Here is a 22,910-nt window from a genome sequence, read left to right as displayed (position 1 = left end):
TGTTAACTGGTTGCTTTCAATGCCACCAAAAAGGAAATGTCAGTATTGTTACATTTGCATTTGTTTACTATTGGAGTGGTTTGATACTAACCGACGGCGTAACAAGGTAATCTTATTTAGACATTTGAATGTATTTTTGACTAAATATATGTGTATGTATACACTACGAATACATCAAATAAACATATGGTAAAATGCATATTGCACATGCAATATATGAGAGTAAAGTAGTTACTCTGTGTTTAGTAAGTTAAAAAAAAGAATATCATTCTCAGTTTATGAAATTCATGCATTGTAATTCTTTGTAACCCGAGTTTTGTGGCAAACATTATGGGGTGTCAGATTGAAAATGCACAATAAGTGCATATTAACCTTACACACAGTCAAGAATTATAAGAGGAGCATTTCACACTAATTAGGTCTCGGTGCGTTTTTTTGTTTTGTTTTGTTTTGTTTTGTTTTGTTTGTTTTTCCACCAGCAGCACATTGTTCTTTGTCGGCTCTCTCATGTTTCTATATCCCGATGACTACACAGCTTCAGTGAAGACAAGTAAATGAGCCATCAGTGACAGACAGCTAGCAACAAATTGATGTCGGTAACACATAATTTTAAAACCACATTTAACTCTGTGTAACTGAAGTAATGAATATCAGTTCATTCCAACCACAATGTACAGTCTCCTGGAAAATCGGAACAGTTTTGATCATGTTTTCATAGTTTATTTGTATAAGGTTATCTCATTTCATTTATCAAATGTTCATTTATAAAATTTTGGTTTCAACATATGGTTTTTGGAATACACAAATTTTCAAAAGCAAAAATCAATTAAAAATAACACGCATGTGTTTTGTATTATTTGCAACCGAAATGTTATTTGCCTGATATTTAGACATGTCATTAAGTCACATATTTAGGGTGGAGACATTGTTTCATGGACTGTTTGAACAGACATTACACAAATCTGGAAGCAAGTCAAGTTGCGACACAGTCGCAGGCCGCTGAGAAACTGTGCACAACTAACTGCATGTACAGTACATCTCTTGGCAAGGAGAAATCTTGCAAAATGGTATGGCTTTTCGGAATGTAATGTTTTAGTGGGGGTTGGTCAAGGTGAGGTATGTGGCTTTTTTATTTTATTTTTTTAAGGGATGCGCAGCAATGTTCAGCCCATCACAAGTGACAACCTGTCAACCTGTCATGCCTGTGCCTCAAGGCAATATGGAGCAACTGGCTAAGCCTCTCTTGACACACTTGACATGTGTGGATGTCACTGTTTTGGATAATTTAGTTGATACACGTGTAAGCATGCCATTACTTACGCCGCTATCACTATGACATTTGTTTAGAAAATGAATTTCACCTCAGGGTCAAATAAACCCAAAACACATTGTGAAAAAAAAATACTGTAGATGAACCTTTTATGCATTTGACAAGATACTGTAGATTTTTCGTGTGCATCCGTCTAGGCCGAGGAGGGAGACCCTCCGTTTGTCAGGAGGATACAGGGAGACATTTCTTGAAAATGGCAAAAGCAGTAACTCACCTTTTTTGTCCGGAGAAAAGTGGGGACCTGAAATCCCTTTTCTTCACAAACTCAATGATTTTGAGTTCTTTCCTAATGCTTTGGGGAGAGGGCTCAGGAGAAGAGGGGAAAAGTGCTTGCTGCAGTTCGGCCTCTGATACTGGCCAGTTTAACAGCTCTGACACACGCTGACTAACAGGGGTTGTGTCAAATGTTGGAATTTTGTGGACAATGGAGGTTATTTTTGTCACGTGGACATGGTAAGTTAGTAGGTTAGAAAAGAAAAAGGGAAAAGACAAAGGAAAAATAAAAATAGACATGAAAACATGCAAGATGAGAATCAATCGGAAAAATATCAAACTAGACAGGGATGAGCACATCACAGGCAACTTTTCATCCGCTATACGTGTTGGGAGTGTGGAGTGACACCTCTCAGCTGCGATTGTATTTCTACCTATTTCCATGGACGTGAGAAGCGCAGAAGGCAAAGCTGTAGTGTAGAAGGGTTGGGTCAATCATGGCTCCATTCTCCGCCCTGTCCAGTAGGTCACCCAGGTAACACAAGTGGCGATGACAGCCTCGTACCCCATAGCGAGCGCAGTATTCGTCCAAGACAAATACCTGGCCAGGACTAAACCAGCCCTGTATGTGACAGAGACAGCGTATACCACTCTGAAACACTTTATTTACCAAGGAACAATTTGTATTTTACAGTTTGCTTACAAGACAGGAGTAAGAGTCATTGAGTCTGTGATCCAAAGTGAGGCGCTGGACCAGTTCAAAGAGTGAGGCGTGATCAAAATTACAGGGATTGGCTGAAATAAACTCATCCATGCCATGCTTCTGGGCTCGATCCGCATCTGCCCTCAGAACCCATCCAAATAGGCGGGCAGGAGAAAGAAAGAAAGAAAGAAAGAAAGAAAGAAAGAAAGAAAGAAAGAAAGAAAGAAAGAAAGAAAGAAAGAAAGAAAGAAGAAGGAAGGAAGGAAAAAAGAACATGTTATTATAAGTTCGGACTCATCTCCTCTGCAACATATATTTACGATACCTGTCCTGCTATTTTAAAGGCAGGATAAAATAAACACATAAAAGAAGTGGTACAGGAATTTATTTTTTATAGCTGTTATGGCTATGCATCACAGTTCTTATACAGTTCTGATAGCTTGCAGAATGAATCGGGCAAAACAGAGATATCCCAATTCTCCTTGAAATCGCCTCGCCGTGAACATGCTCACATACGCATTCAACTGAATTAAAATGATTACAAACTTGTCGCTAATACTTTGCTATTAGTTACGCCCGATTCAAGTGTAAAATCCCACAAATGACTTTTCTCCATAACCTGTTTCTTTTAACCCAACAATGCCCAGGCATTTCAAACGAATGTGAGAAATTGACCTGGATATTACAATTTCACATAAAGCTTACAGTCAGCGTTTGTTAAATAAATACATAAATAAATCGTGAAAAATGTTTCGATTTAAATATGTCACACATTCAACTACTGGTAAGAAAAAAAACATATTTGTGACAAGGATTACCGTCCTTAAAATGTAGTGACTTAAATACAAACAATAAATACATTGCGCTGCACGTTGCACTGTGGGAACTGAGTGGCTAGAACATATGACATTCCTGTATTCTGTTCATCGGCGTCATAACAACAATTAAACAAAACTAAATTTATATATATATATCTAGAGAGAGAGAGAGAGAGAGAGAGAGAGAGAGAGAGAAAGAAAGAGACAGCAAGAGAGAGAGAGAGAGCAAGCTGTGTCTCACTTTCAACGCACAAGTAACGAAAGTCACAGATGGCAAAGGGCTAGCATTAGATATAGCATCTCGCTTTGTTGCGTTCAGCTCAGCAGCTGGATACCTTCGATGGCCGCAACGAGGAATGAGTGGCGGTTTCTTTCTGGATTTGTTAGTCAGACTTACATTTCTTTGTATATACACATAGTTACGGTGTGGCAGCGCACCGTTATATGATGTCACATCAGATTTCTTCTTCAAGGTTACGAGGGTGCCACTCAGTTTTCAGATAGAGAAACTTAAGTTGAAAACTTAAATGCTACTAGAGGCAGTCTTCTTATACTCTTTCTACGTTTTATTATATTTATAAAATTAATGATTCAATTATTAATTTCATACTCATACTCAGGAATTTACCCATGCCCCTTTGAAACCAAACCAAATTCCATGATATGTTAACATGATCTTTGTGTTTAATCCATATTGGACAGCTGCTTTTATTTGAGGAAAATAACATTTCCCCTGATTTTCTGACATATTACAGACCAACATAGGAACTGAATCATAATTTGTGCATTTTCTGCATTGCCTATTTGAAGAAATGTCCATTTTTTTTAATAATAAAGGGATAGAAATGTTATAAATGTCCTTTTCAATCTGAGTAATCAATTAAATGGAAAAAAAAAAAGAAATAATGAATCTTTTTTTTTTAAAGAAAAAATAGTAGTTGTAGTTCTGAAGAAAAAATGTACACCAAATCCACCTAATCAGTATCCGCTGATCACACACATGGATGATCGGTATCGGCAGCTTAAAACCCTGATCGGAACATCCTTAAATGAATGTGAAAATGATGACCAGGCAGATGTGTCAGGCGTGGTGTCAAAATACACATGACATTTATGTTTGGCCGAGGACTGCTGAAGGCTGACTCTTGAGAAAAGGCCAATATCTGGGCTAAAATTTCCTTTGCAATAAAACTAAGAAGCATTTTCACAATCAGAGGCAAGCCCTTTCGCCATACTCGAGCGCTGCACGTGAGAGGTATGACTGTCTCCTTCCCATGCCCTTATAGTACTGCGCAAACATATTTTGATAGTGTTCATATTATTTTGATGTGTGGGTTTGGCATTGGTGGAACTCCAGAGTGTTCAACCCCTCTCAAGAGGACTGGTACCACAAATAAAGCTGTGTGTGGATGCAAGTCCTACTACCGTATATCTAGTCTGAACTGCTCTGCCTCGCACACCAGCTTGGGCTCCTTCACACCCAGTGAGGTGACATTCCATGTCCCAAGAGCTGGCTTCTGTAGCCGGAGGTCGGGCCGCCGAGGTCCGCACCTTTGGCTGCCGCCCAGCTCACAGGCCACCCGATCCCCTTAGCCCCTCCCACAGGTGGTTAGCCCATAGGAAAGGAGGCCCATATTGTATTTTCGGGCTGAGCCCGGCTGGGCCCCATGGGTGCAGACCGTGCCACAAGGCACTCGCAAACAAGCCCCACCTCAAGGTCTGGCTACAGAGGAAGGCCCTGGTGACCCCCGTCCGGGTAAGGGAAATCAGAATCCAATATTTTTATTCACCATAGCGGTCTTTTGACCCGTGCGTTGTCTGGTCCCTCACCTACGACGTGTTTGCTATGGGTGACCCTGCCATGGATACAAATCTCCAGACAGCTTAGCTCCTCGGATTATTGGGACACATATACGCTTCCACCATGATATGGTCACGGTTCATGGAGGGGAGGTTAAATATACTTTATAATATAAAATCATGTTAACTACAGACAGATCTGTTAACACAAGCCTGACGCTCACACTGCCTGATGCACAGTTCTCAAAAGATTCGTCAACTATCGTCCTCTTAGCTGCCGAATGACACACCGGCTGGCAGTCAACAAACAAAACAAAAGATGCTCGAAGCTGCATAACTGTGTCCCCTCAAAAAATGTTACCCCCACTCACCCCCCACCCCAAAGACAAATAAATAAAATAAAAACATCTATAAAAAATGACATTATGCCCCTTTGGACTGTAGCTGGTGGCCTGTCAGGTCTGTTTGATGTGAGTGAGAGGGAGTGGAGGCATGCAGGAGGGATGGACAGTAACTTGCAGTGACACCCCCACCCGTCACCCCCACCCATCTGGACTGGGGAAGGACGGCCCTGACAATGATTGATGGCTACTATTTGTTTATAGATCCAGAGGAGAGGATCCAGGATGTGTCTGCTATACTTCTGGTGGTAAAAAGATTTTTTTCATTTTAAATAGAATAGGTGTTTAAAAAAAGCATAATGGATTAAAAATGATTTTGTGTAATTTTGAGAAGATTTATTTTATAGATCTCAAAATTAAAAATCTCACCAAAAAACTCACCACATGAACATGCAAAGTCCACACAGGGAGGCACACTCACTCGAATCCAAAACCACTCTTTTTACGATAGTTTGGATGCTCCAGAAAAATGGCAGAAAGCATGAAAAAGAGGGCTTGGCTGTCCACAAGTGAAGCATTAGCTCTTCTCTTTGAGTCATTCTCATCTGATAAGAGCTCATGTTTATTACATTTTCCCAGACACTAAAAACATTTCTTGTCAATTGAATGGATCATGAACCATGTGCTGAACCTTTAAACCACATTTTTTGCTTGAAAATAGACTGGAAAACACTGTTGATATTTCTTTCAGGGATTATCTGGCTAGGATGGCCCGTTTTTCATTTCAAAAGCTCTCTTTATGCATTTTTTGATCTGGACAAGGATATGATTATAGATTTTAAATGTTATCAATTTGTTTTGGAAAAATCATTCAATATTTGCCTTACATTTCAGTCTCTTTTTTATGTATTTGTTTATTTATTTATTTATTGTGGTCAAATTTCTTTTCCATTCCATAAACCACATGTGCCAAATAAACTTTTTAACATATGAGGAGAATATAAAAATACAAAAAGTAAATATACCTCAGGTTGTTTTGTTTGTTTTAATGTGCTGCATATACATCTTTTCTGTGCGCTTAGACAGCGAGAACAGTGAACAACTGCTCACGCGCGCAGTTTAAAGGGAACATTGACTGGAGTGTCATTTGATCGAAAAATAATCTCTTTCCTGATTGTGCATAGTGGACAGTGATTGCCGTAAAGGTGTTATTATTTAGGGAATTAATTAACATAAAAATCTCAAAAACATCAATTCTTATTTTTATTGATATACTTTATAAATATAATTATATCTACAATAATATATGACGTGATTGGTTGCTAATCTCACTTCTTCCCACAGTAGCATTTAAAATGCTTCTGTTTAATAACTCTGTTTCTGTTGGTATTTATTTTATAAAGTTTCAAACTGATACAACATATGAATTTTTTGAGTGATTTGGCCACGTTTTTTTTCGGTCAAGGGGGGGGGTTCATATCAAATTACAGATATGATCGCTCTATGCAGTGAACTCAATTAACTAACAAAATAGCAGCAAAATAGCAGAATTGAAGAGTATTAGTGCCGTACTAATGACCTGAGAGAGTTGAGATGAGATTAGGAATCCAACTTGATTTCTACGCACGACACTTCCTGCTGTAATATGATTGGCTGCTGCATCCAAGCAGGAATGCATGCAGCAACCAATCATATTGAAGATGGCATTGTACCGCCTAGAACCTTGAGTGTCTTTAAAGGCGCTTACAAATGATTGTATTATTATTATCATTATTATTATTATTATTATTATTATTATTATTATTATTATTTGAACGGGCGTCAGCAACACGCGGCTCCAGAGTCGCATGAGGCTCTTTAGCGCCATCTAGTGGCTTCCTGGTGCTTTATATAAAATATTTGAAAATGGAAACAGATGGAGGGAAATTTATTTTTTTGTTTTAAATATGGTTTCCCCCATCTTCCATCTTCCGAACCGCTTGATCCTCACTATTGTCGCGGGGGGTTCAGGAGCCTATCCCAGCTGTCTCCGGGCAGTAGGCGGGGGACAGCCTGAATCGGTTGCCAGCCAATCACAGGGCACACAGAGACAAACAACCATCCATGCTCACACTCACACCTAGGGACAATTTTAGAGTGTTCAATCAGCCTGCCACGCATGTTTTTGGAATGTGGGAGGAAACCGGAGCACCCGGAGAAAACCCACGCAGGCCCGGGGAGAACATGCAAACTCCACACAGGGAGGCCGGAGCTGGAATCGAACCCGGTACCTCTGCACTGTGAAGCCGAGGTGCTAACCACTGGATACCGGGCCAACCGCTGTAAACGTGTGTAGAATAAATATTACATTTCAACGTTTCTGTCAAAGAAGATTTGCATCATAGCCTGCGACACACGTTTCTATTAGCAGGGTGTGACACAAGGCAGGTGGCTGTTGCAACTCCCCCCCCCCCAAAAAAAAAACGGCATTTCATGTACGATTCACCGAGGGTACTGGCAAACAGAATCTGGAGTGCCGTGAAAAGCATTTTTAAAACGGTACATGTGAGCTACGATAGTCAAAAACGCTGCAAAAGTGCCTTCCATGCCTCCGCGACAGTTCTCGACAAAGGCATGTGTCCGTAAGTGTGCTTGCGCGAGTCGATCGCGGTAGGTTGATTGAACAAAAAGTAGATCTTTGGTCAAAAAAGGTGGGCACTCCTGCTCTACAGAATGCACTGCACAGAAAAAAAAACATTTAATTAGTAAGGCTCATAGGTAATTGTAATTAAAGCAAACTTATTTGGAGAGAAGGCTAATATAGTTCATATACTGTAGCTATAGATACATGTTGCAGCTCTGAAAAAAGGAGAGCTGTGGTATTGTTTTTTTTAAATGTACACTTTATGCTTTTAACGGTCTCGACAGACACAGACACGTCTGCGTCCGACTCTGTGCCTTCTCTCCTCTCGTTCAACTTGAACGAGAGGAGAGACAAAGACAGCCTCTGAAAAATGGAAATTAATGATCACTAAGAAAAGCGAAAATAATGCACCAAAACAGAAAATCAAGTGAGGAAATCACAAAATAAATTCTATGGGGGTATTTGTGAACACACAACAAAGGAATGAATAACAAACAATTCTGAGACAGTCCAGTCTGCTACATACATACAGCATGTATTTCCTTCATTGTAAGTTTTATAGAAGGCTTTTATTTTTTGTGGCTACAGACATATTTATTTTTGGGGTTTTTTGTCCTATATGGCTCTTACAACATTTTGGGTTGCTGACCCCTGGCCGAGAAGTAAAGCGAGATTCATAATACCGCCTCAAGGAATAGTATATTTGTCTGTCTGTCTTATATTGGCCGCATGTGGCAAAGGAGGGAAGACCAGAAGGACCAGCATTCAATAGAGGCAATGTGACAAGAATGTTTTATTTATTCCATTTAAATATTTGATTATTTGATGTTTTTATTAACATTTATTCTCGACTGGCTAATTACCAGATGATGGGACCCAGCAGTTGTAACAAACACAACATGTTCACACACACTTGGCAATCCATGACATGCTTCATTCCACTTGGAATTTAAAGACCGATACTTGATGCAGTGATGCGTGCTCAAGTATGTACACAACCTCTCCCTTGGTATGCTTAGAATTGCGGCGTTATTGGCCCAGCATTAATGATCATGGACACGCTGATGTGCGTGCAATGTTGTACAATTCCCATGTCCTCAAATGTTAGTGGAGTGGCTTACTGTGGCATGTCAGAGAAGGATATATCTACTGAGATGCCCTTTGCCAAAGTAACTAATGATCTTCGCCTGGCTATGAACTCCGACACCTCATCAATACTATTATTACTTTATCTTAGCGGTGCTTTTGATACCGTCGATCATGCCATACTTTTGGAATGCCTCGAATCGTGTGATGGCATTTCAAGCTTTCTGGTGTAGTTCTTACTTGTGTAATTCATGGCAATGCGACTTCTGAGTTTTGTAATGTTCGATGTGGAGTCCTGCAGGGATGGGTACTTGGCCCTCTATTGTCAGGCATCTACATGATGATACCCAATTATAAAGGCTTTTATAAATCACAAACCCGCACAATTGCTATAATCTAGACCTGTTCCTTACTGATTTTAAACAATGGATGTCTTGAAAATGTTTCCTTCCTGATCCCGATAAAACTCAGATGTTTATCTAGATTTTTTCCCCCCGCTTTACGTAAAGATGTCCCCACTTGTTATATTTACATCACTTTATGGGCTATTTAATTTAACTGTTGTCCTCTTTCAGTTAAAGTGTCCCCAGACAGGCTTTGTTTAATTTACAGTACCTTATAAGTGTACAATACAGTAGGTCGAAATGCCCAAGTTCAGGGTATGAAGTGTTTCATAATTGGTAAAAGTATGAAAGTACAATTCTTTGTTTAGTTTACAGCACTTTGCAATAACCTGTTGGGTATGCTCAGGTTCAGGTTATTTCAGTCGATGAAAAAATAACAATCGTCATTGCTAAAAAGGACTTTCAACTTCATGTATGTCTAAATGCTTTCTTAACTTCTCCTAGCTAATAGGACATGTTAAATATTGTCAATTAAATCAAAGCATTCTTTAATGGTAAAAGAGGTTGAAATGTCCCTGGGTTTGAGGAGCTTGTTGACGATAGAGAAGAGACCCTTTTGGTTGTTGGAGTCAGTGTGGACAAGGTCGGAGTAGTTGGCGGAACGGCTGAAGTTGAGTGTGGTCTTGTATAACTGCAGGTGATCAGTATAGGCGAGGAGATGAACAGTTAAACCAGATTTTTTAATTGAGTCTTTTGAGCTGGCGTATTCGGGTTTTAAGTTTGCAGAGTTCTGGGGTGTACCAGGGGCCTGAGTGCGTGAAGGAAACAGATTTGGTTTTGATGGGGGCGAGTTGATTGAGGCAGGAGGAGAGAGAGCTGTTGAAGTAGTTGGTGAGAACAGTGGGATCATGGGACAGTGTAGGAGGTAATATGGACAGATGGTTGAGGAAGGAGGTAGAAAAGTCAGTTGGGGAGATGGATTTGACGTTTCTGAATGATATAGTGCGCTTTTCCTTGGGGAGGGGAGTAGGGAGTTGGAGATCCAGAGTGATAGCCAGGTGATCGGAGATGTTGAGGTTGGTGCTAGAGAGTTTTTGGATGGTGAGACCAACCGGTAGAACAGACCAAGGTATTAAGGTTTTCATAAAAAAAAACAATACTATAAAAAAGTAAAAAGGAAAGCCCTTGATGCTTTCTGATGTGCGGCCTAGTGAGGTAAGTGCAATATATATACCGTACAGTGAATCCCCGCTATTCCCTGGGGAGAGAGACCGAGCGAGTACAAATTTAATTTGGTCACAAGTGTGTTTTTCTGCTTACTGCAGTCTCATTGTTGAAGATGTGATTAAAGACACCGTGTTTTTACACTGCTTTAGACAATCTCTACTTGCGTGCTCTCCTGTGACAAAGAGATCGCGCCGTCTCATTATTTATGGGTGCATTTGGATATAACCTCTGAGGGCATTCTGCTCCATCCTGATGGTTCGGACATTGAAAATGTTTTTTAATTATGTGTTTTTTCCAGAGTGCCACGGGTGTTAGTATTCTGGCCACTCCAATTGGTAACAAGGGGTGCCCAATGTGTCAGGCAATACAGATGGAAAAAGTTCAAACACGAGCTGATGATTGATTACAGTATAGGATCCTTTAGGAATTAATGTTTTTTTCTTTTAGATAATTTTAAAAAATCAAAAGAGAGGTGGATGCTGATGGTGAAGGAGAGCATAAGTGTGACTGATGAAGAACAGGGTAGCGCAATATCGGCCGAGTGGGGGGCGAAGGAAAAAAAGTACTACTTTCAAACACAATGGCTTAAAATTGTCATGGATCTGTTTGGTTTTGTCTCCAGCAGGTGGCAGTAGAGGGCTCAACGTCCAGTCTCGCACCTGTCTCTCATCATGCCATTGCTGATCACCTGTTTTAAGAGACTCTTGAGCCCTTACCAGTTGTCAGATTAGTCGCCTTGCTCCCATTTCATGTCCAAGGTGCTGTATTTCTAGACTCTCATCGATCTTGATTTTTCATCGTATTTCTGGTCTATTATTCTTGTTACCCTTCAGTTAGTTTTGGTATTTGCTTTCCTCTGTGTGTGTGTGTGTGTGTGTGTGTGTGTGTTTTTAACTTCTTGGTTGGCTTCGCCCTGTCATTTTAGGACAAGCAATTTTACATCATTATTTCTATTGGCTTTTGTAAGAGCTTTTTGTTTAGTTGTATTATTATACCTTGAGTTGTTCCCAGCGACTTATGTTGTACTTAGTAGTCTCGCGACCAGTTTTTGTCATCATCTTTTTTTTTTATACTCAATCCACTCCTGGTCTTTATTTTTGGTATGCAACTTTGTTCGGAGCATAACAAAATTAAGCCGCTTGTTTCTCCCAAAAAATAATAAAATAAAAAATTATGTCCAGGATGAGGACAAGCCTTCATATTGGACACCATACTCTGGAGGAGTGCTTCCCAACCTTTTTGGCTTAAGTATGCCCAAACCTTTTTTGTCATACCAGGAGTACCCTTCGACTCATTCGTGTTGATGATTCTCCAAAAGTAGAACGTACCAGAACTGATTATGAAAGAAAAATAATTTGATTTTGATTTGAAGTTTAAACATTTAATTCTTTGGCGTTGTTGTCAAATGAATTGTAAAAAAATATGTTGCTGGGAAAATTGATAACCAATCTCAAGAAAAAAAAAAGATCTAAAAATGTAACTGACTGACTATTTTTTTCTTGATTTCTTTCATGTTTCTTAAAGCCAGAAAGTTGCCATTTGAAATGACTTTAGTTTTCTCGCATGTCTGTAATTTGCATTTTTTTTTCTGCAAATTGAAACAACTGAATGAGCGTCCCAATTAAGATTAAGGCGACAGCATTTTTGCCAGGGGTTCTAAGTATTAGAAAACACAAACAAATTGCAATTGCAATGGAGGCTGCTTGTAGCTGGATTGTGAGAGTAACAAACACACTTTTCCTCTCGACGTGAGGTGCATTTAAGGCACATCGACAGAATAGGACTTTTCCTACTAAGCCAAAAAAACAAAACAGTCATCACTTAAACCTACTAACAACACCACCAAGATTTCATGAGATGGCATCAAGGAAGTCCTATCATTGTTTTGGCCTGAGCACAGGAACAGCTCATTCAGTGAGTAATGGAGTACATATGAGATTCAAAAAATACATTTGCGAACAGGAAAAGTTGCAAATGCCAAACAGTTCTAATATGCAAGAGTTGACTATACATTTTGTGATTTGAGTGATGCATGATGGCGGGTTCACCTCCCAAATTTAGTGATCTTAGAGCCAATTCTTCACGATATTTTAGGTCCAATTATTGTGTGACATCATTGATCCACTTTAATTAAAAAAGGGAATATTGTCAGTTCTATTTGGTGCAAATGTTCAGTTTTGTTGCCTAACCCTGAACTAGTATCGGTGAAACCTTTTCAACTTGTGAATACATTACACTGGTCAACAGCAAATTTTAATCAGAGATGGTCACTTAACCCTTTCAGGGACAGCGCTTACTACAGTGGACAACTTGTCATGTGATCAGGTGATGGGGTGCATGAAAGGGTTAAAGTATTTTTGACGCAGCTTTTAAAATGTATTTTTTTTTCTTTTAGCACATCAGGTTTGGAAGATTTTTTTTTTTTGTTTGTTTTAAGCGCAACAGTGATTTTACCATGCATTGTAATTTATAGCTATGACATTTCAGGAAAAAAAATCCAGCTGTTGCTGACCTTAATTCATAACTATCACTCACTATATTACATATCATGATTATTATATATATTATTCGTCGTACTCGTAGTAGAATGAAACCTTGATGCGCAATAGGAAAAAAAACAGAGGTAGATTCTGAATTAACGCAGAAAATTAATCAAGAAAAGTTTATTTGCAACTCCGATTGAATAATTTCACAAAAAAATATTGAAATTGATAAGATATCCTTTATTTGTCCCACACTGGGGAAATTTACAAAAATATGATACATTATGCATTCCTTTCAAGATAAAGAAATCTGTCACCTCTGCAAGTGTTCTTTAAGCCACAATTGCTGTGAATCTGGAATTTCTCCATTGCGAGACTAATAAAGGTTTTCTTAATCTTAATCTTAATCTTAATGTTTATGCAAGGGGAGAACAACAAGAGGAAGGAGAAAAGAGGCAGGAAAGCGCTTACCGTTCATTCCAGCTACAAGATAGCGGGTCAAGGTTAAAAAGAGGGGGAAAAGGAAGAAGGAACAAACAGAAAAACATAAAGACACATAACAAAGCCACCAACATGGAAAGTACAGCAAATTTACAACAGAGGGCAAAGTGAAGTGGAAATAGCTGAACGCCATTGTCAGACAGCGTAATGGACAGACCAAAGTGTGGAAAGAAAAGATCATGATCCAGGAAGTGTTTTTTCGATGTCCTTTTCATGATTAACAAGTAAGGGCTGATCATCAAAGAATCACTTTCTAAGTGTTTCAATCAGATCCAGGATGAGTGTGTATTTATCTGTTTGGTTTTGTTTAGTTTTTTTTTTTTTTTTTTAATCATGATCATTTGAAAAATGAGAATTAGAGAGTGAAGTACTTACAGAACTGAGATATCGGTGCATCAAGTTGTGGCGCTGCGCACCCTCGAGAGTTTAGTTTCTGGACTTGGGTAGGAGGAACTGGCTTGTGGGATTGGCCAGTGGCCCGGTACATGGCCTGCACCCAGAGTATCCGGTCCTGCTCATCATCACTGGCAAATATTACAGTGTCACCCTCTTTCACGGCATTAAAGAATGTCCGACCACCATCCAGGCCTAGAGAAAGCATATATTCATTGATTAAGTCTGTTAAAGTATCAACGTATGAAGAACAAGCTCAGAGAAGTATTGGAAACATGCGGCCCACAACATGTGGCTTAATATACCCAACAAGCAGGCAGAGTGAATGCCCAGTGTGACTGGCAGTTTTTGGTGCTCCAGAAAAAAGGTGTGGATGCTCAGGCTGGATGATCAATCGAAATTTTAACCTTGGTTATTTTTTTTTCAAAAATCGTCCAGCCCTTGTGGATGACCCCCCTCTGTTGGATCCCGAAGGCCCCTGTTTTGTTGGCCCCACCCGCAGGGCGCCCTGGGATATAAGGTGCATGCAGTTGTAACTTAAAATAACGACCTCTGATTCGTTTTTTTCCTTCGTTTGTTGATTGTTAAACGGTGGAGTTAAGTCTCATTGCCACAGCAATCCTAGATAACCTTTTTCATAGGTCGATGTAATCCTGGGTGACCCAATTTCCTTCACTATTATCCATGCATGCCTGGGATAGCACAGTGGCAGGTTAAAGTGTAGCTAATATTTTTGCAGTAACTGTGTGAACGTCAACAGTGAAGTTTTCAATCTCTCTTGAACTTCAACACATCTGATTCAAATGATCAGCTCATCAGTAAACTTCGTTGAGGCCTCAAACGATCATTAACAATTGAATCAGGTGTATTAGAGTAGGGGGGGTGGGTGGGATCTCTACCCATTTAGTACTAAACCACACAGCAGGTCAGAGGTGGGGAAAAAAGATTTCATCCGCCTCAAATTTCCCACCCCTTCGATTACCCTCCAAAGGACAATATAATATAAAGTCGGGCTGCGTGAATCTATGTGATGATTTGGAAAGCATGCAAATGTCTTCCCACGTAGCGTTAGCAGTGTAGCCGCTAAGAATTAGCTGTGCAGCCAGCAGACCAAAGCAGTTATCAATGATGTAATCTTTTGAACATGCACACTTGCAACTAGCAATACTGTGATCCCTCACTTATTAGAGATTTGTGTTGGTGACGTAAAGGGTGACTCTCACTTTGCGCTTTGACGGTGTAGCCCTCGTTAGCCTCCAGCTAGCTCCTGGCCAGCTATACCCGCAGCAGCCGATGTGTTTATAAGACAATTAATCGGTATTGATTAGGAGGATGCGAAGAGACACATGCTGCTTTTTCGTACAAGCCCAATCACACTCTCTCTCTCCCTCCCTCCATCCACCGAGCACGTAGCAAACACAACAGATGTAAGCATGCCAGATAGAGGCAGGCAAACGAGAGTTAACAGCGTGACGAGACGCAAGTCACTGTCATTGGTCGACTTTGTGTCGGGAACCAATCATGCATACAGGCATGTACAAAACCTCTGAGTCATTAGGCATTTTTTTTCTGAATACAGTACTGTGGAAAAAAAACATGACGTATTGAAGCCGCGTTAAATGAAGCGCAACATGGCGAGTGATCGCTGTAATGCTGTATTCACACTTGTCGATTCATAGTTGTACTGTAGATTTAATCATGTAAGCCAGTGGTCACCAAACTACGGCCCGCGGGCCGGATCCGGCCCGCCTCCACATTTGGTCCGGCCCCCCTGAACAATACCAGAGTCTTTTGATTTATTTTTCATCTATGTATATTTGTATTTTATCATAAAATTTGGCTTTTGCAATAAAATATTCCTTAGTTATGAACTATTTTCATGATTAACCATTAGCTAGACATTAGCTAACACATATAACGTGACATTTGTTCCATCCTTCTGCGGTCTGTGCCGTTATCTGGCAACCCCAGAAAAAAAATCCTAAACCCGTCCCTCTCAAAGAGAAAAGGTGAGGTAAGTGAAAAATAATTATTCAGAATACAGGGAATTTAATCCAAAAGGGAGAAACAATCTTTTTTTTTCAATGCAAAGAAAATATTGTCTGTCTCATCTGTCGGTGGCGGTATTCAAAGAATACAATCTGCGGAGACACTATGAATCCCATCACAACAAGTACGATTTTTTGCATGGGCAAATGAGAGCAGACAAACTGTCAATGCTAAAATGAGGAATGTTAGCTCAGTAAAATACATTTGTAGGCCAAGCTCAGCTGAACCAGCCATGTGTTCGGGCTAGCTTTCGGTTTGTTCAACTGATAGCAAGCAGCGGTAAGGAAAGTTTGTCAAGAAATGCATGAATGCTGTCGCGGAGGTGGTGTGTCCCGAGAAGAAAGACGTCTTTAATACCGCGAGTGTATCAAAAAAAGTTATTTGATTTTGTGTGGGTTTCTTTGAAACAATACATTTTTACGTCTAGGTACTCTTGCAGTCACACTTTTGCTGTTACAAACTGACCCCGGGCCCCCCTTCAGAGAAGCGAAAAATTATGTGGCCCTCACAGGAAAAAGTTTGCGGACCACTGATGTAAGCCACGGATGTCAACATTTTTGTTGAGCGGTATGTCACCTGGCTGGGGATCTGTGTAGTCCACAGTGTAGCCATCCAGCTGGAGCAGCTCCACTGGCTCTGCCTTTTTTTCTCGGTAGCTGCACATCGCAAATGTGTACTGACTCACCTGCAGTAGATCAAGGAGGGGATGACAATGACAATGAATCAGTTACTGATTGAAGACAGCCATTTTCCTATATCTTCCTACATATACTGTTCTGTAATTTTTAGGCATGGTCAACAACAACAACAACAATACTGTACTTATATGCTTTTTATCAAATTTAATGCAATGTTGTACTATTTTTAAATCTACGCTACATGAGCTGAGTTTTTTTTCCCTCTTCCTCAAATCATCTTCGCATTGAGGATTGTTTTTTTTCAAAAGGCCATTTTCAATTGATATTTTGGCTTTGCTTTGAAATTTAATGCGACAGCCACAGTCTATGCCGGTAACAGGAAGTGGAGTGACAGTCTGCTGCTACAGTTGCTGCCAGTTATACCAGCCTGTCGTCACAAATCAATAGGCCTGGCCAATCAGCCACTGTCGCCACCTCTGTTGCTGCAAGTGGCAGCTCTCACTCGAACTGTAGCTGCATTGTTAGCGCGCACGTGTGTGTGTGTGTGTGTGTGTGTGTGTGTGTGTGTGTGTGTGTGTGTGTGTGTGTGTGTGTGTGTGCGTGCCCACCCGCGCGTGCGTGCGTGCCTCCGTGTGTGTGTGTGTGTGTGTGTGTGTGTGTGTGTGCGAGGAGGGGGTGTGCCAAATGATATTCCAAACGACAACACTGATGAGACCTGGGGCAAAGTAAAAAGGATGGAGGGACTCTACAGCAGTTCTCTGGCCTTTAGGAAACCACAAAGGCAAATTTGAGACTAAATGACAGCCCCCAGCCGCCACCCCAAAAAAGCCGTTCCTTTCTACCACTGCCGTTGTCTGCATGGTTCTCCCTCCACTGAATTCTCATCTGTCATTCAACAGGCAAAAGACATGATTATCAAAACCACGTAAGCAAATCCCCAAATTATTTTGTTGCATGCAGTGTATGCACTCGTAACAAACTTCAGCACCCTAAATCTAAAATGCAGAGGGACTAAAAAGGCATCACGTCAGGTAAGTATATCAAGTATTTAAATGCACACACATGAATATGTAAGAAACAAGTGGATACAGGCATTTGTAGCCCATTTTTGAGGTGCTCCTAAATTTAATTTTACTCAATATGCTTTTCAAACATTCAATAAAAGTACGGTACGTTGTGAAAACGTAATATTTTAACAACAAAAACAAAGTGTACCCCCTTGCCTCAAATTGGTTTGTTTCACCAAATCCATCCCACCGGTCCCAACTGAGCTGTATGCTGCCTTCCAATCATATTGTCCACTGTAATGGCTACAATGAGTCATAAACGATATGTGGAATATTTCTGAACTTCTTCCACTCGATACCAACACTGATTTTTGCTGCTTTTAATCATAGCTCAAACTTTGTTAGCAGACCTTTTTTTCTAGCAAGGAAACATTTTGGGCAGTGAAAGACCCACAATTGTCCTGTTTGAATTGGAATGACAGAAACAAACAATTGTGTCATGTGCATGTGTTCATATTAAATCCTGACGGATTTTCCCAATCTAAAACTACAGATCGTAATTTTTTTTAAAGGGTGGGCAATGAGGGGGTTGGTGCTGACAATCGTAAACTAGAGATGAAGGATGACGCATGCCAGAGGCCTCCCACATGCTTGAGCCTTGGGAAAGTCTTTACGTTAATGAAAAAATCTACTGAATCCAAGTAAGTTTGGGGTCGATTATGAATTTATGCAGAGCGTTTATGAAGACATTATAAAGAAGAATATTTTATATCCCATAAGGACATTGTCATGTTCGGTATTCGGCAGCAGGTGGCACGCGTTCACTTCTGCCGGCTACACACCTGCTGCCTATTTTCCAGTGATTGCAGCTTCTATATCTAGGCGCTCCGGCGTTTGACCCATTGCCGGAGTATTAAATGCCGTTCCACTGCTATTGCCCATATTCCAAGACTTAATGTGTGCTACCATTTCGCGGTTGGCTATATTATGTATGAAAAACCAGTTCTCTGCTAACGACTCTGCATCTGTATGGAATGGCCTGAAAGCAATCACTAACTATAGAATGCCATCCCCCCAAACAGTGAACAATAAGGGTCTTGCTAATGAACTAAACATGTTTTTCTGCCGATTTGGAAAGGACACCCCCATTTCCCACACACACCCACCTCTACCAGAAACCACTCTACCTACCCCTCCACCCTCTTTTTCGCCACTACAGATCCACGAACAGGACGTGAGACGGCTCTTCAAGCAGCAAAAGATCAAGAAAGCTCCGGGGCCCGACAAAGTGTCCCCCTCCTGCCTGAAAGTCTGCGCTGACCAGCTGGCTCCGGTCTTCACACAAATCTTCTACAGATCCCTGCAGCTGTGTGAGGTCCCATCCTGCTTCAAACAGTCTACCATCATCCCAGTTCCAAGAAATCGGCAACATCGGAACTGAACGACTATAGGCCTGTCGCCCTGACGTCTGTGGTCATGAAGTCCTTTGAACGCCTTGTGCTGAACCACCTAAAGAACGCCACTGGACCCCTGCTGGACCCTCTCCAGTTTGACTACCGGGCAAACAGGTCTGTGGAAGACGCAGTCAACATAGGTCTGCACTAGATCCTCAAGCACCTCGACAGCACAGGGACCTACGCAAGGATTCTGTTTATGGATTTCAGCTCTGCCTACCGGGCAAACAGGTCTGTGGAAGACGCAGTCAACATAGGTCTGCACTAGATCCTCAAGCACCTCGACAGCACAGGGACCTACGCAAGGATTCTGTTTGTGGATTTCAGCTCTGCGTTCAACACCATCATCCCGGAACTCCTCACCCCCAAACTACTCCACCTCGGTGTGTCCCCTACGATCTGCCAGTGGATCCTCAGCTTCCTGACGGGACGGACACAACAGGTGAGACTGGGAGCAACAACATCATCAATACGCACCACCAGCACTGGAGCCCCACAGGGATGTGTCCTCTCGCCACTGCTCTTCTCTCTCAACACAAACGATTGCACCTCAACAGATCCAGCTGTCAAACTCATAAAGTTCGCAGACGACACCACGGTCATCGGTCTCATCAAAGACGGCGACGAGTCTGCGTACCGCCAACAAGTGGAGCAGCTGGAGCTCTGGTGCGGCCGACACAACCTTGGGCTGAACACGCTCAAGACTGTAGAGATGATCGTGGACTTCAGGAAACATTATTCTCCTCAGTTGCCCCTCACACTATCCAACTGCCCTGTGTCAACCGTCGAGACCTTCAAGTTCCTGGGAATCACAGTCTCATGACATGAAGTGGGAAGTCAACACCATCTCCATCCTGAAAAGGCCCCGGCAGCGGATGTACTTCCTGAGGCTGCTGAGGAAGCATGGCCTGCCACAGGAGGTGCTACGACAGTTCTACACGGCAGTCATCGAATCAATCCTGTGTTCTTCCATCACGGTTTGGTTTGGGGCTGCCACAAAAAAGGACAAAATCCGACTTCAACGGACAGTTAGGACGGCAGAAAAAATCGTTGGCACCGCCCTACCCACTCTTGAGGACTTGCACAATCCAAGAATCAAGACAAGGGCACGGAAAATCCTCCTGGATCCCCCGCACCCTGCCCACCACCTTTTTCAGCCACTCCCCTCAGGCAGACGCTACAGATCCATGCGCACCAAATCCAGTAGACACTTAAACAGCTTCTTCCCTCTAGCCATTAACTCCTTAAACAGTCACTGACATAGTCACTCTTCTTGCACCACAAAATGGTACTACAAAACTACTGGTTACTCTAAAATGGTTCAATGATTTTGTTGTTTACGATGATAAACAACAGTGTTTATCATCGTGTGCAGCGTGTTATACTGGAGACAAATTCCTTGCGTGTTCTACATACTTGGCCAATAAAGATGATTCTGATTCTGATTCTGATTACAGGACTCAGTGTCTCAAACGTACGCGTAGTATTACATACCTTCCTTGCCGTTGTTTTGAAAGCGTTTTCTGTTGTAGCATTTCCTTATTTCCTGGTGCTCATTTTTACCAGCGCTTTCTGTTGTCGCGTTCCTTATTTCCTGGTGCTTGTTTTGCCCAGCGTTTTCTGTTATTTATTAGGCGGGATTTTTGTTTATAATAAATATTATTGTTTTGACAGAGTCCTTGTCGGTGTCCGCTATTTTCGGGGATTTGCTTACTTTCGTTTTCTCTGTTACGTACGAAGCAGTTCCCTTTCCCTGCTTCGTGCGTAACGTGACAGAAATAAAACTGTAAAATCACAGAAAATTGTAAAGCATTTTTATCAATCATAACACATTTAAATATGTGTCTCTTGAAAAGTGCGTCCGAGGGACTTTTGGAACAAATTCTTTGATTCGTTGAATGAAATGGTTGAATGAATAAAGACAACTATTACAGTATTTTTAAGCATGCTCAAACACGGGGACATTGCGTGCCAATACATTCAGCGCAGTCTCACGCAGAGCTTTATCTGTAATCTGTCTGAATGCTCTGAGGAGGGGACTCTGATTAAGAATACTGTCCAAACAAGGACGATGAGGAGGAGGTCATGTGAGGACAGCAATAAAACACAAATAATGAGGAACGAATCCAATTCAGGTTCAGAACATCTGAAACACAAAATTGAGATCAGTGTTGCATTAAATTTTAAAACTGATTATTTTTGGTATACCTGCGAGGGTCGCAGGCATCCTGGAGCCTATCCCAGCTGTCTTCGGGCAGTAGGCGAGGTACACCATGAACTGGTTGACAGCCAATCACAGGGCACACATTGACGAACAACCATCCGTGCTCACAATCACACCTCGGGACAATTTTGAGTGGTCCATTAACCTGCCATGCATGTTTTGGGGATGTGGGAGGAAACCGGAGTACCAGAGAAAACCCATGCAAGTACGAGCAGTACATGCAAACTCCACACAGGAAGACCGGAGCCAGAATTGAACTAACCAGTCAACCAGCATGCCGTCCCTCTTTTTAGATGAGGACGATAAATAGTATACAGTTATTGATGAGTAACATTTATGGCTTTATGCTCGGCATCTCAAACGATGACGTAGTTCCGGTTTGGGCACAGAGAATATCAACAACGTTAAACGTATGACAGCCACAGTAGATCCTTGTGCAATTTGTACATGTTGGGCACCATAGAGCGCTGGATTCCACCGCCCTCAGCTAATAATTTTTAAACTGAGTTACCATTAAAACCGATATTGGTGCCTGTTCCACCCAGAGCGACTCTCGTGTTCCACCGGAATTTGTCAAATACAATATGGCCACCATACGACCATATTTGATGTGGCTTAGGCAGGCTCTTCTCATTGAATCGAGTTTTGTCTACTCTCTTTTATTAGATCTGCATGGATGACAACAAGATCACAACACTGTAGTCCTGGTTTGCAAAATGACATAAAAGCTGACTCAAGTCTGTTTCTTGTGGACGGATTCTACTGTATGTTATCCAGATTACAGTACGCACATGAACAACATGTTCGGACTGCATGCCTGCCTCAGAATTCGTAGGATTTGGGTTTAAAATTAAAAAATCAGGCCTTACGGTGGGATATTTGCATGGTATCACCATGCTTGCATGTTTTCCTTGGGGTTCCTCAAATTTTCCCCATACACATTAGATTATTCATTCATTCATTCATCTTCTGAGCCGCTTGATCCTCACTAGGGTCCCGGGGGGTGCTGGAGCCTATCCCAGCTGTCTTCGGGCAGTAGGTGGGGGACACCCTGAATCAGTTGCCAGCCAATCGCAGGGCACACAGAAACAAACAACCACTCGCACTCACGCTCACACCTAGGGACAATTTAGAGCGCCCAATCAGCCTGCCACGCATGCTTTTGGAATGTGGGAGGAAACCGGAGCACCCGGAGAAAACCCACGCAGGGCCAGGGAGGACATGCAAACTCCACACAGGGAGGCCGGAGCTGAAATCGAACCCGGTACCTCTGCACTGTGAAGCCGACGTGCTAACCACTGGACTACCGGGCCGCCCCCACATTAGATTAATTGAGGGGAATTTTCTGTTTGGAGCTCTCCAGTTGACAGGCAACCGGTCCAAGGTGCACACCTTTTCGAGCCCAGTGACAACTGGGATAGGCTCCAGCTCCCTTTAATAAAGACTAATGTTTACACTGGATATGTTTTATTTTTTGGAAAGGTTGGCAAATTTACAAGTCTGGTTAATTAAATGATAATTAAATGAATTTAAAGTATTTTGGAAAATAAAAGAATTTGAGCATATCTTCAGCATCTGTTGCAAGGCAGCAGTATCTGGGCTAAAAAAGGACCAAGTCATTTGGACACATGTTATCTTTTCGATAGGTAAAAACACAGCCAGGCACGTTCTGCAGT

At 41.6% G+C, this 22,910-nt stretch overlaps 1 protein-coding gene across 22 annotated transcripts in view; it reads right to left on the bottom strand.

Annotated features, from left to right (window-relative positions):
• Positions 1-22,910, bottom strand: part of cadpsa (Ca2+-dependent activator protein for secretion a) — a 187,171-nt gene that overhangs the window by 86,712 nt on the left and 77,549 nt on the right. For 11 of the 22 annotated variants that reach the window (XM_052075015.1, XM_052075012.1, XM_052075017.1 and 8 more), the window contains 5 exons: positions 16,488-16,596; positions 13,845-14,057; positions 2,247-2,383; positions 1,978-2,165; positions 1,545-1,715 (listed from right to left, as the gene is read on the bottom strand). In XM_052075015.1, coding sequence (XP_051930975.1) covers positions 1,545-1,715; positions 1,978-2,165; positions 2,247-2,383; positions 13,845-14,057; positions 16,488-16,596 — 818 coding nt within the window. The remainder of the gene's footprint in view (positions 1-1,544; positions 1,716-1,977; positions 2,166-2,246; positions 2,384-13,844; positions 14,058-16,487; positions 16,597-22,910) is intronic. The other 11 variants (XM_052075022.1, XM_052075023.1, XM_052075028.1 and 8 more) reach the window with 1 other exon arrangement.

The sequence above is a fragment of the Hippocampus zosterae genome, chromosome 9 (genome assembly GCF_025434085.1).
Source record: "Hippocampus zosterae strain Florida chromosome 9, ASM2543408v3, whole genome shotgun sequence".
NCBI classification, from domain to species: domain Eukaryota; kingdom Metazoa; phylum Chordata; class Actinopteri; order Syngnathiformes; family Syngnathidae; genus Hippocampus; species Hippocampus zosterae.
Note: the sequence above shows the minus strand (reverse complement) of the source record. Positions and strands in the feature narration are given on the sequence as shown.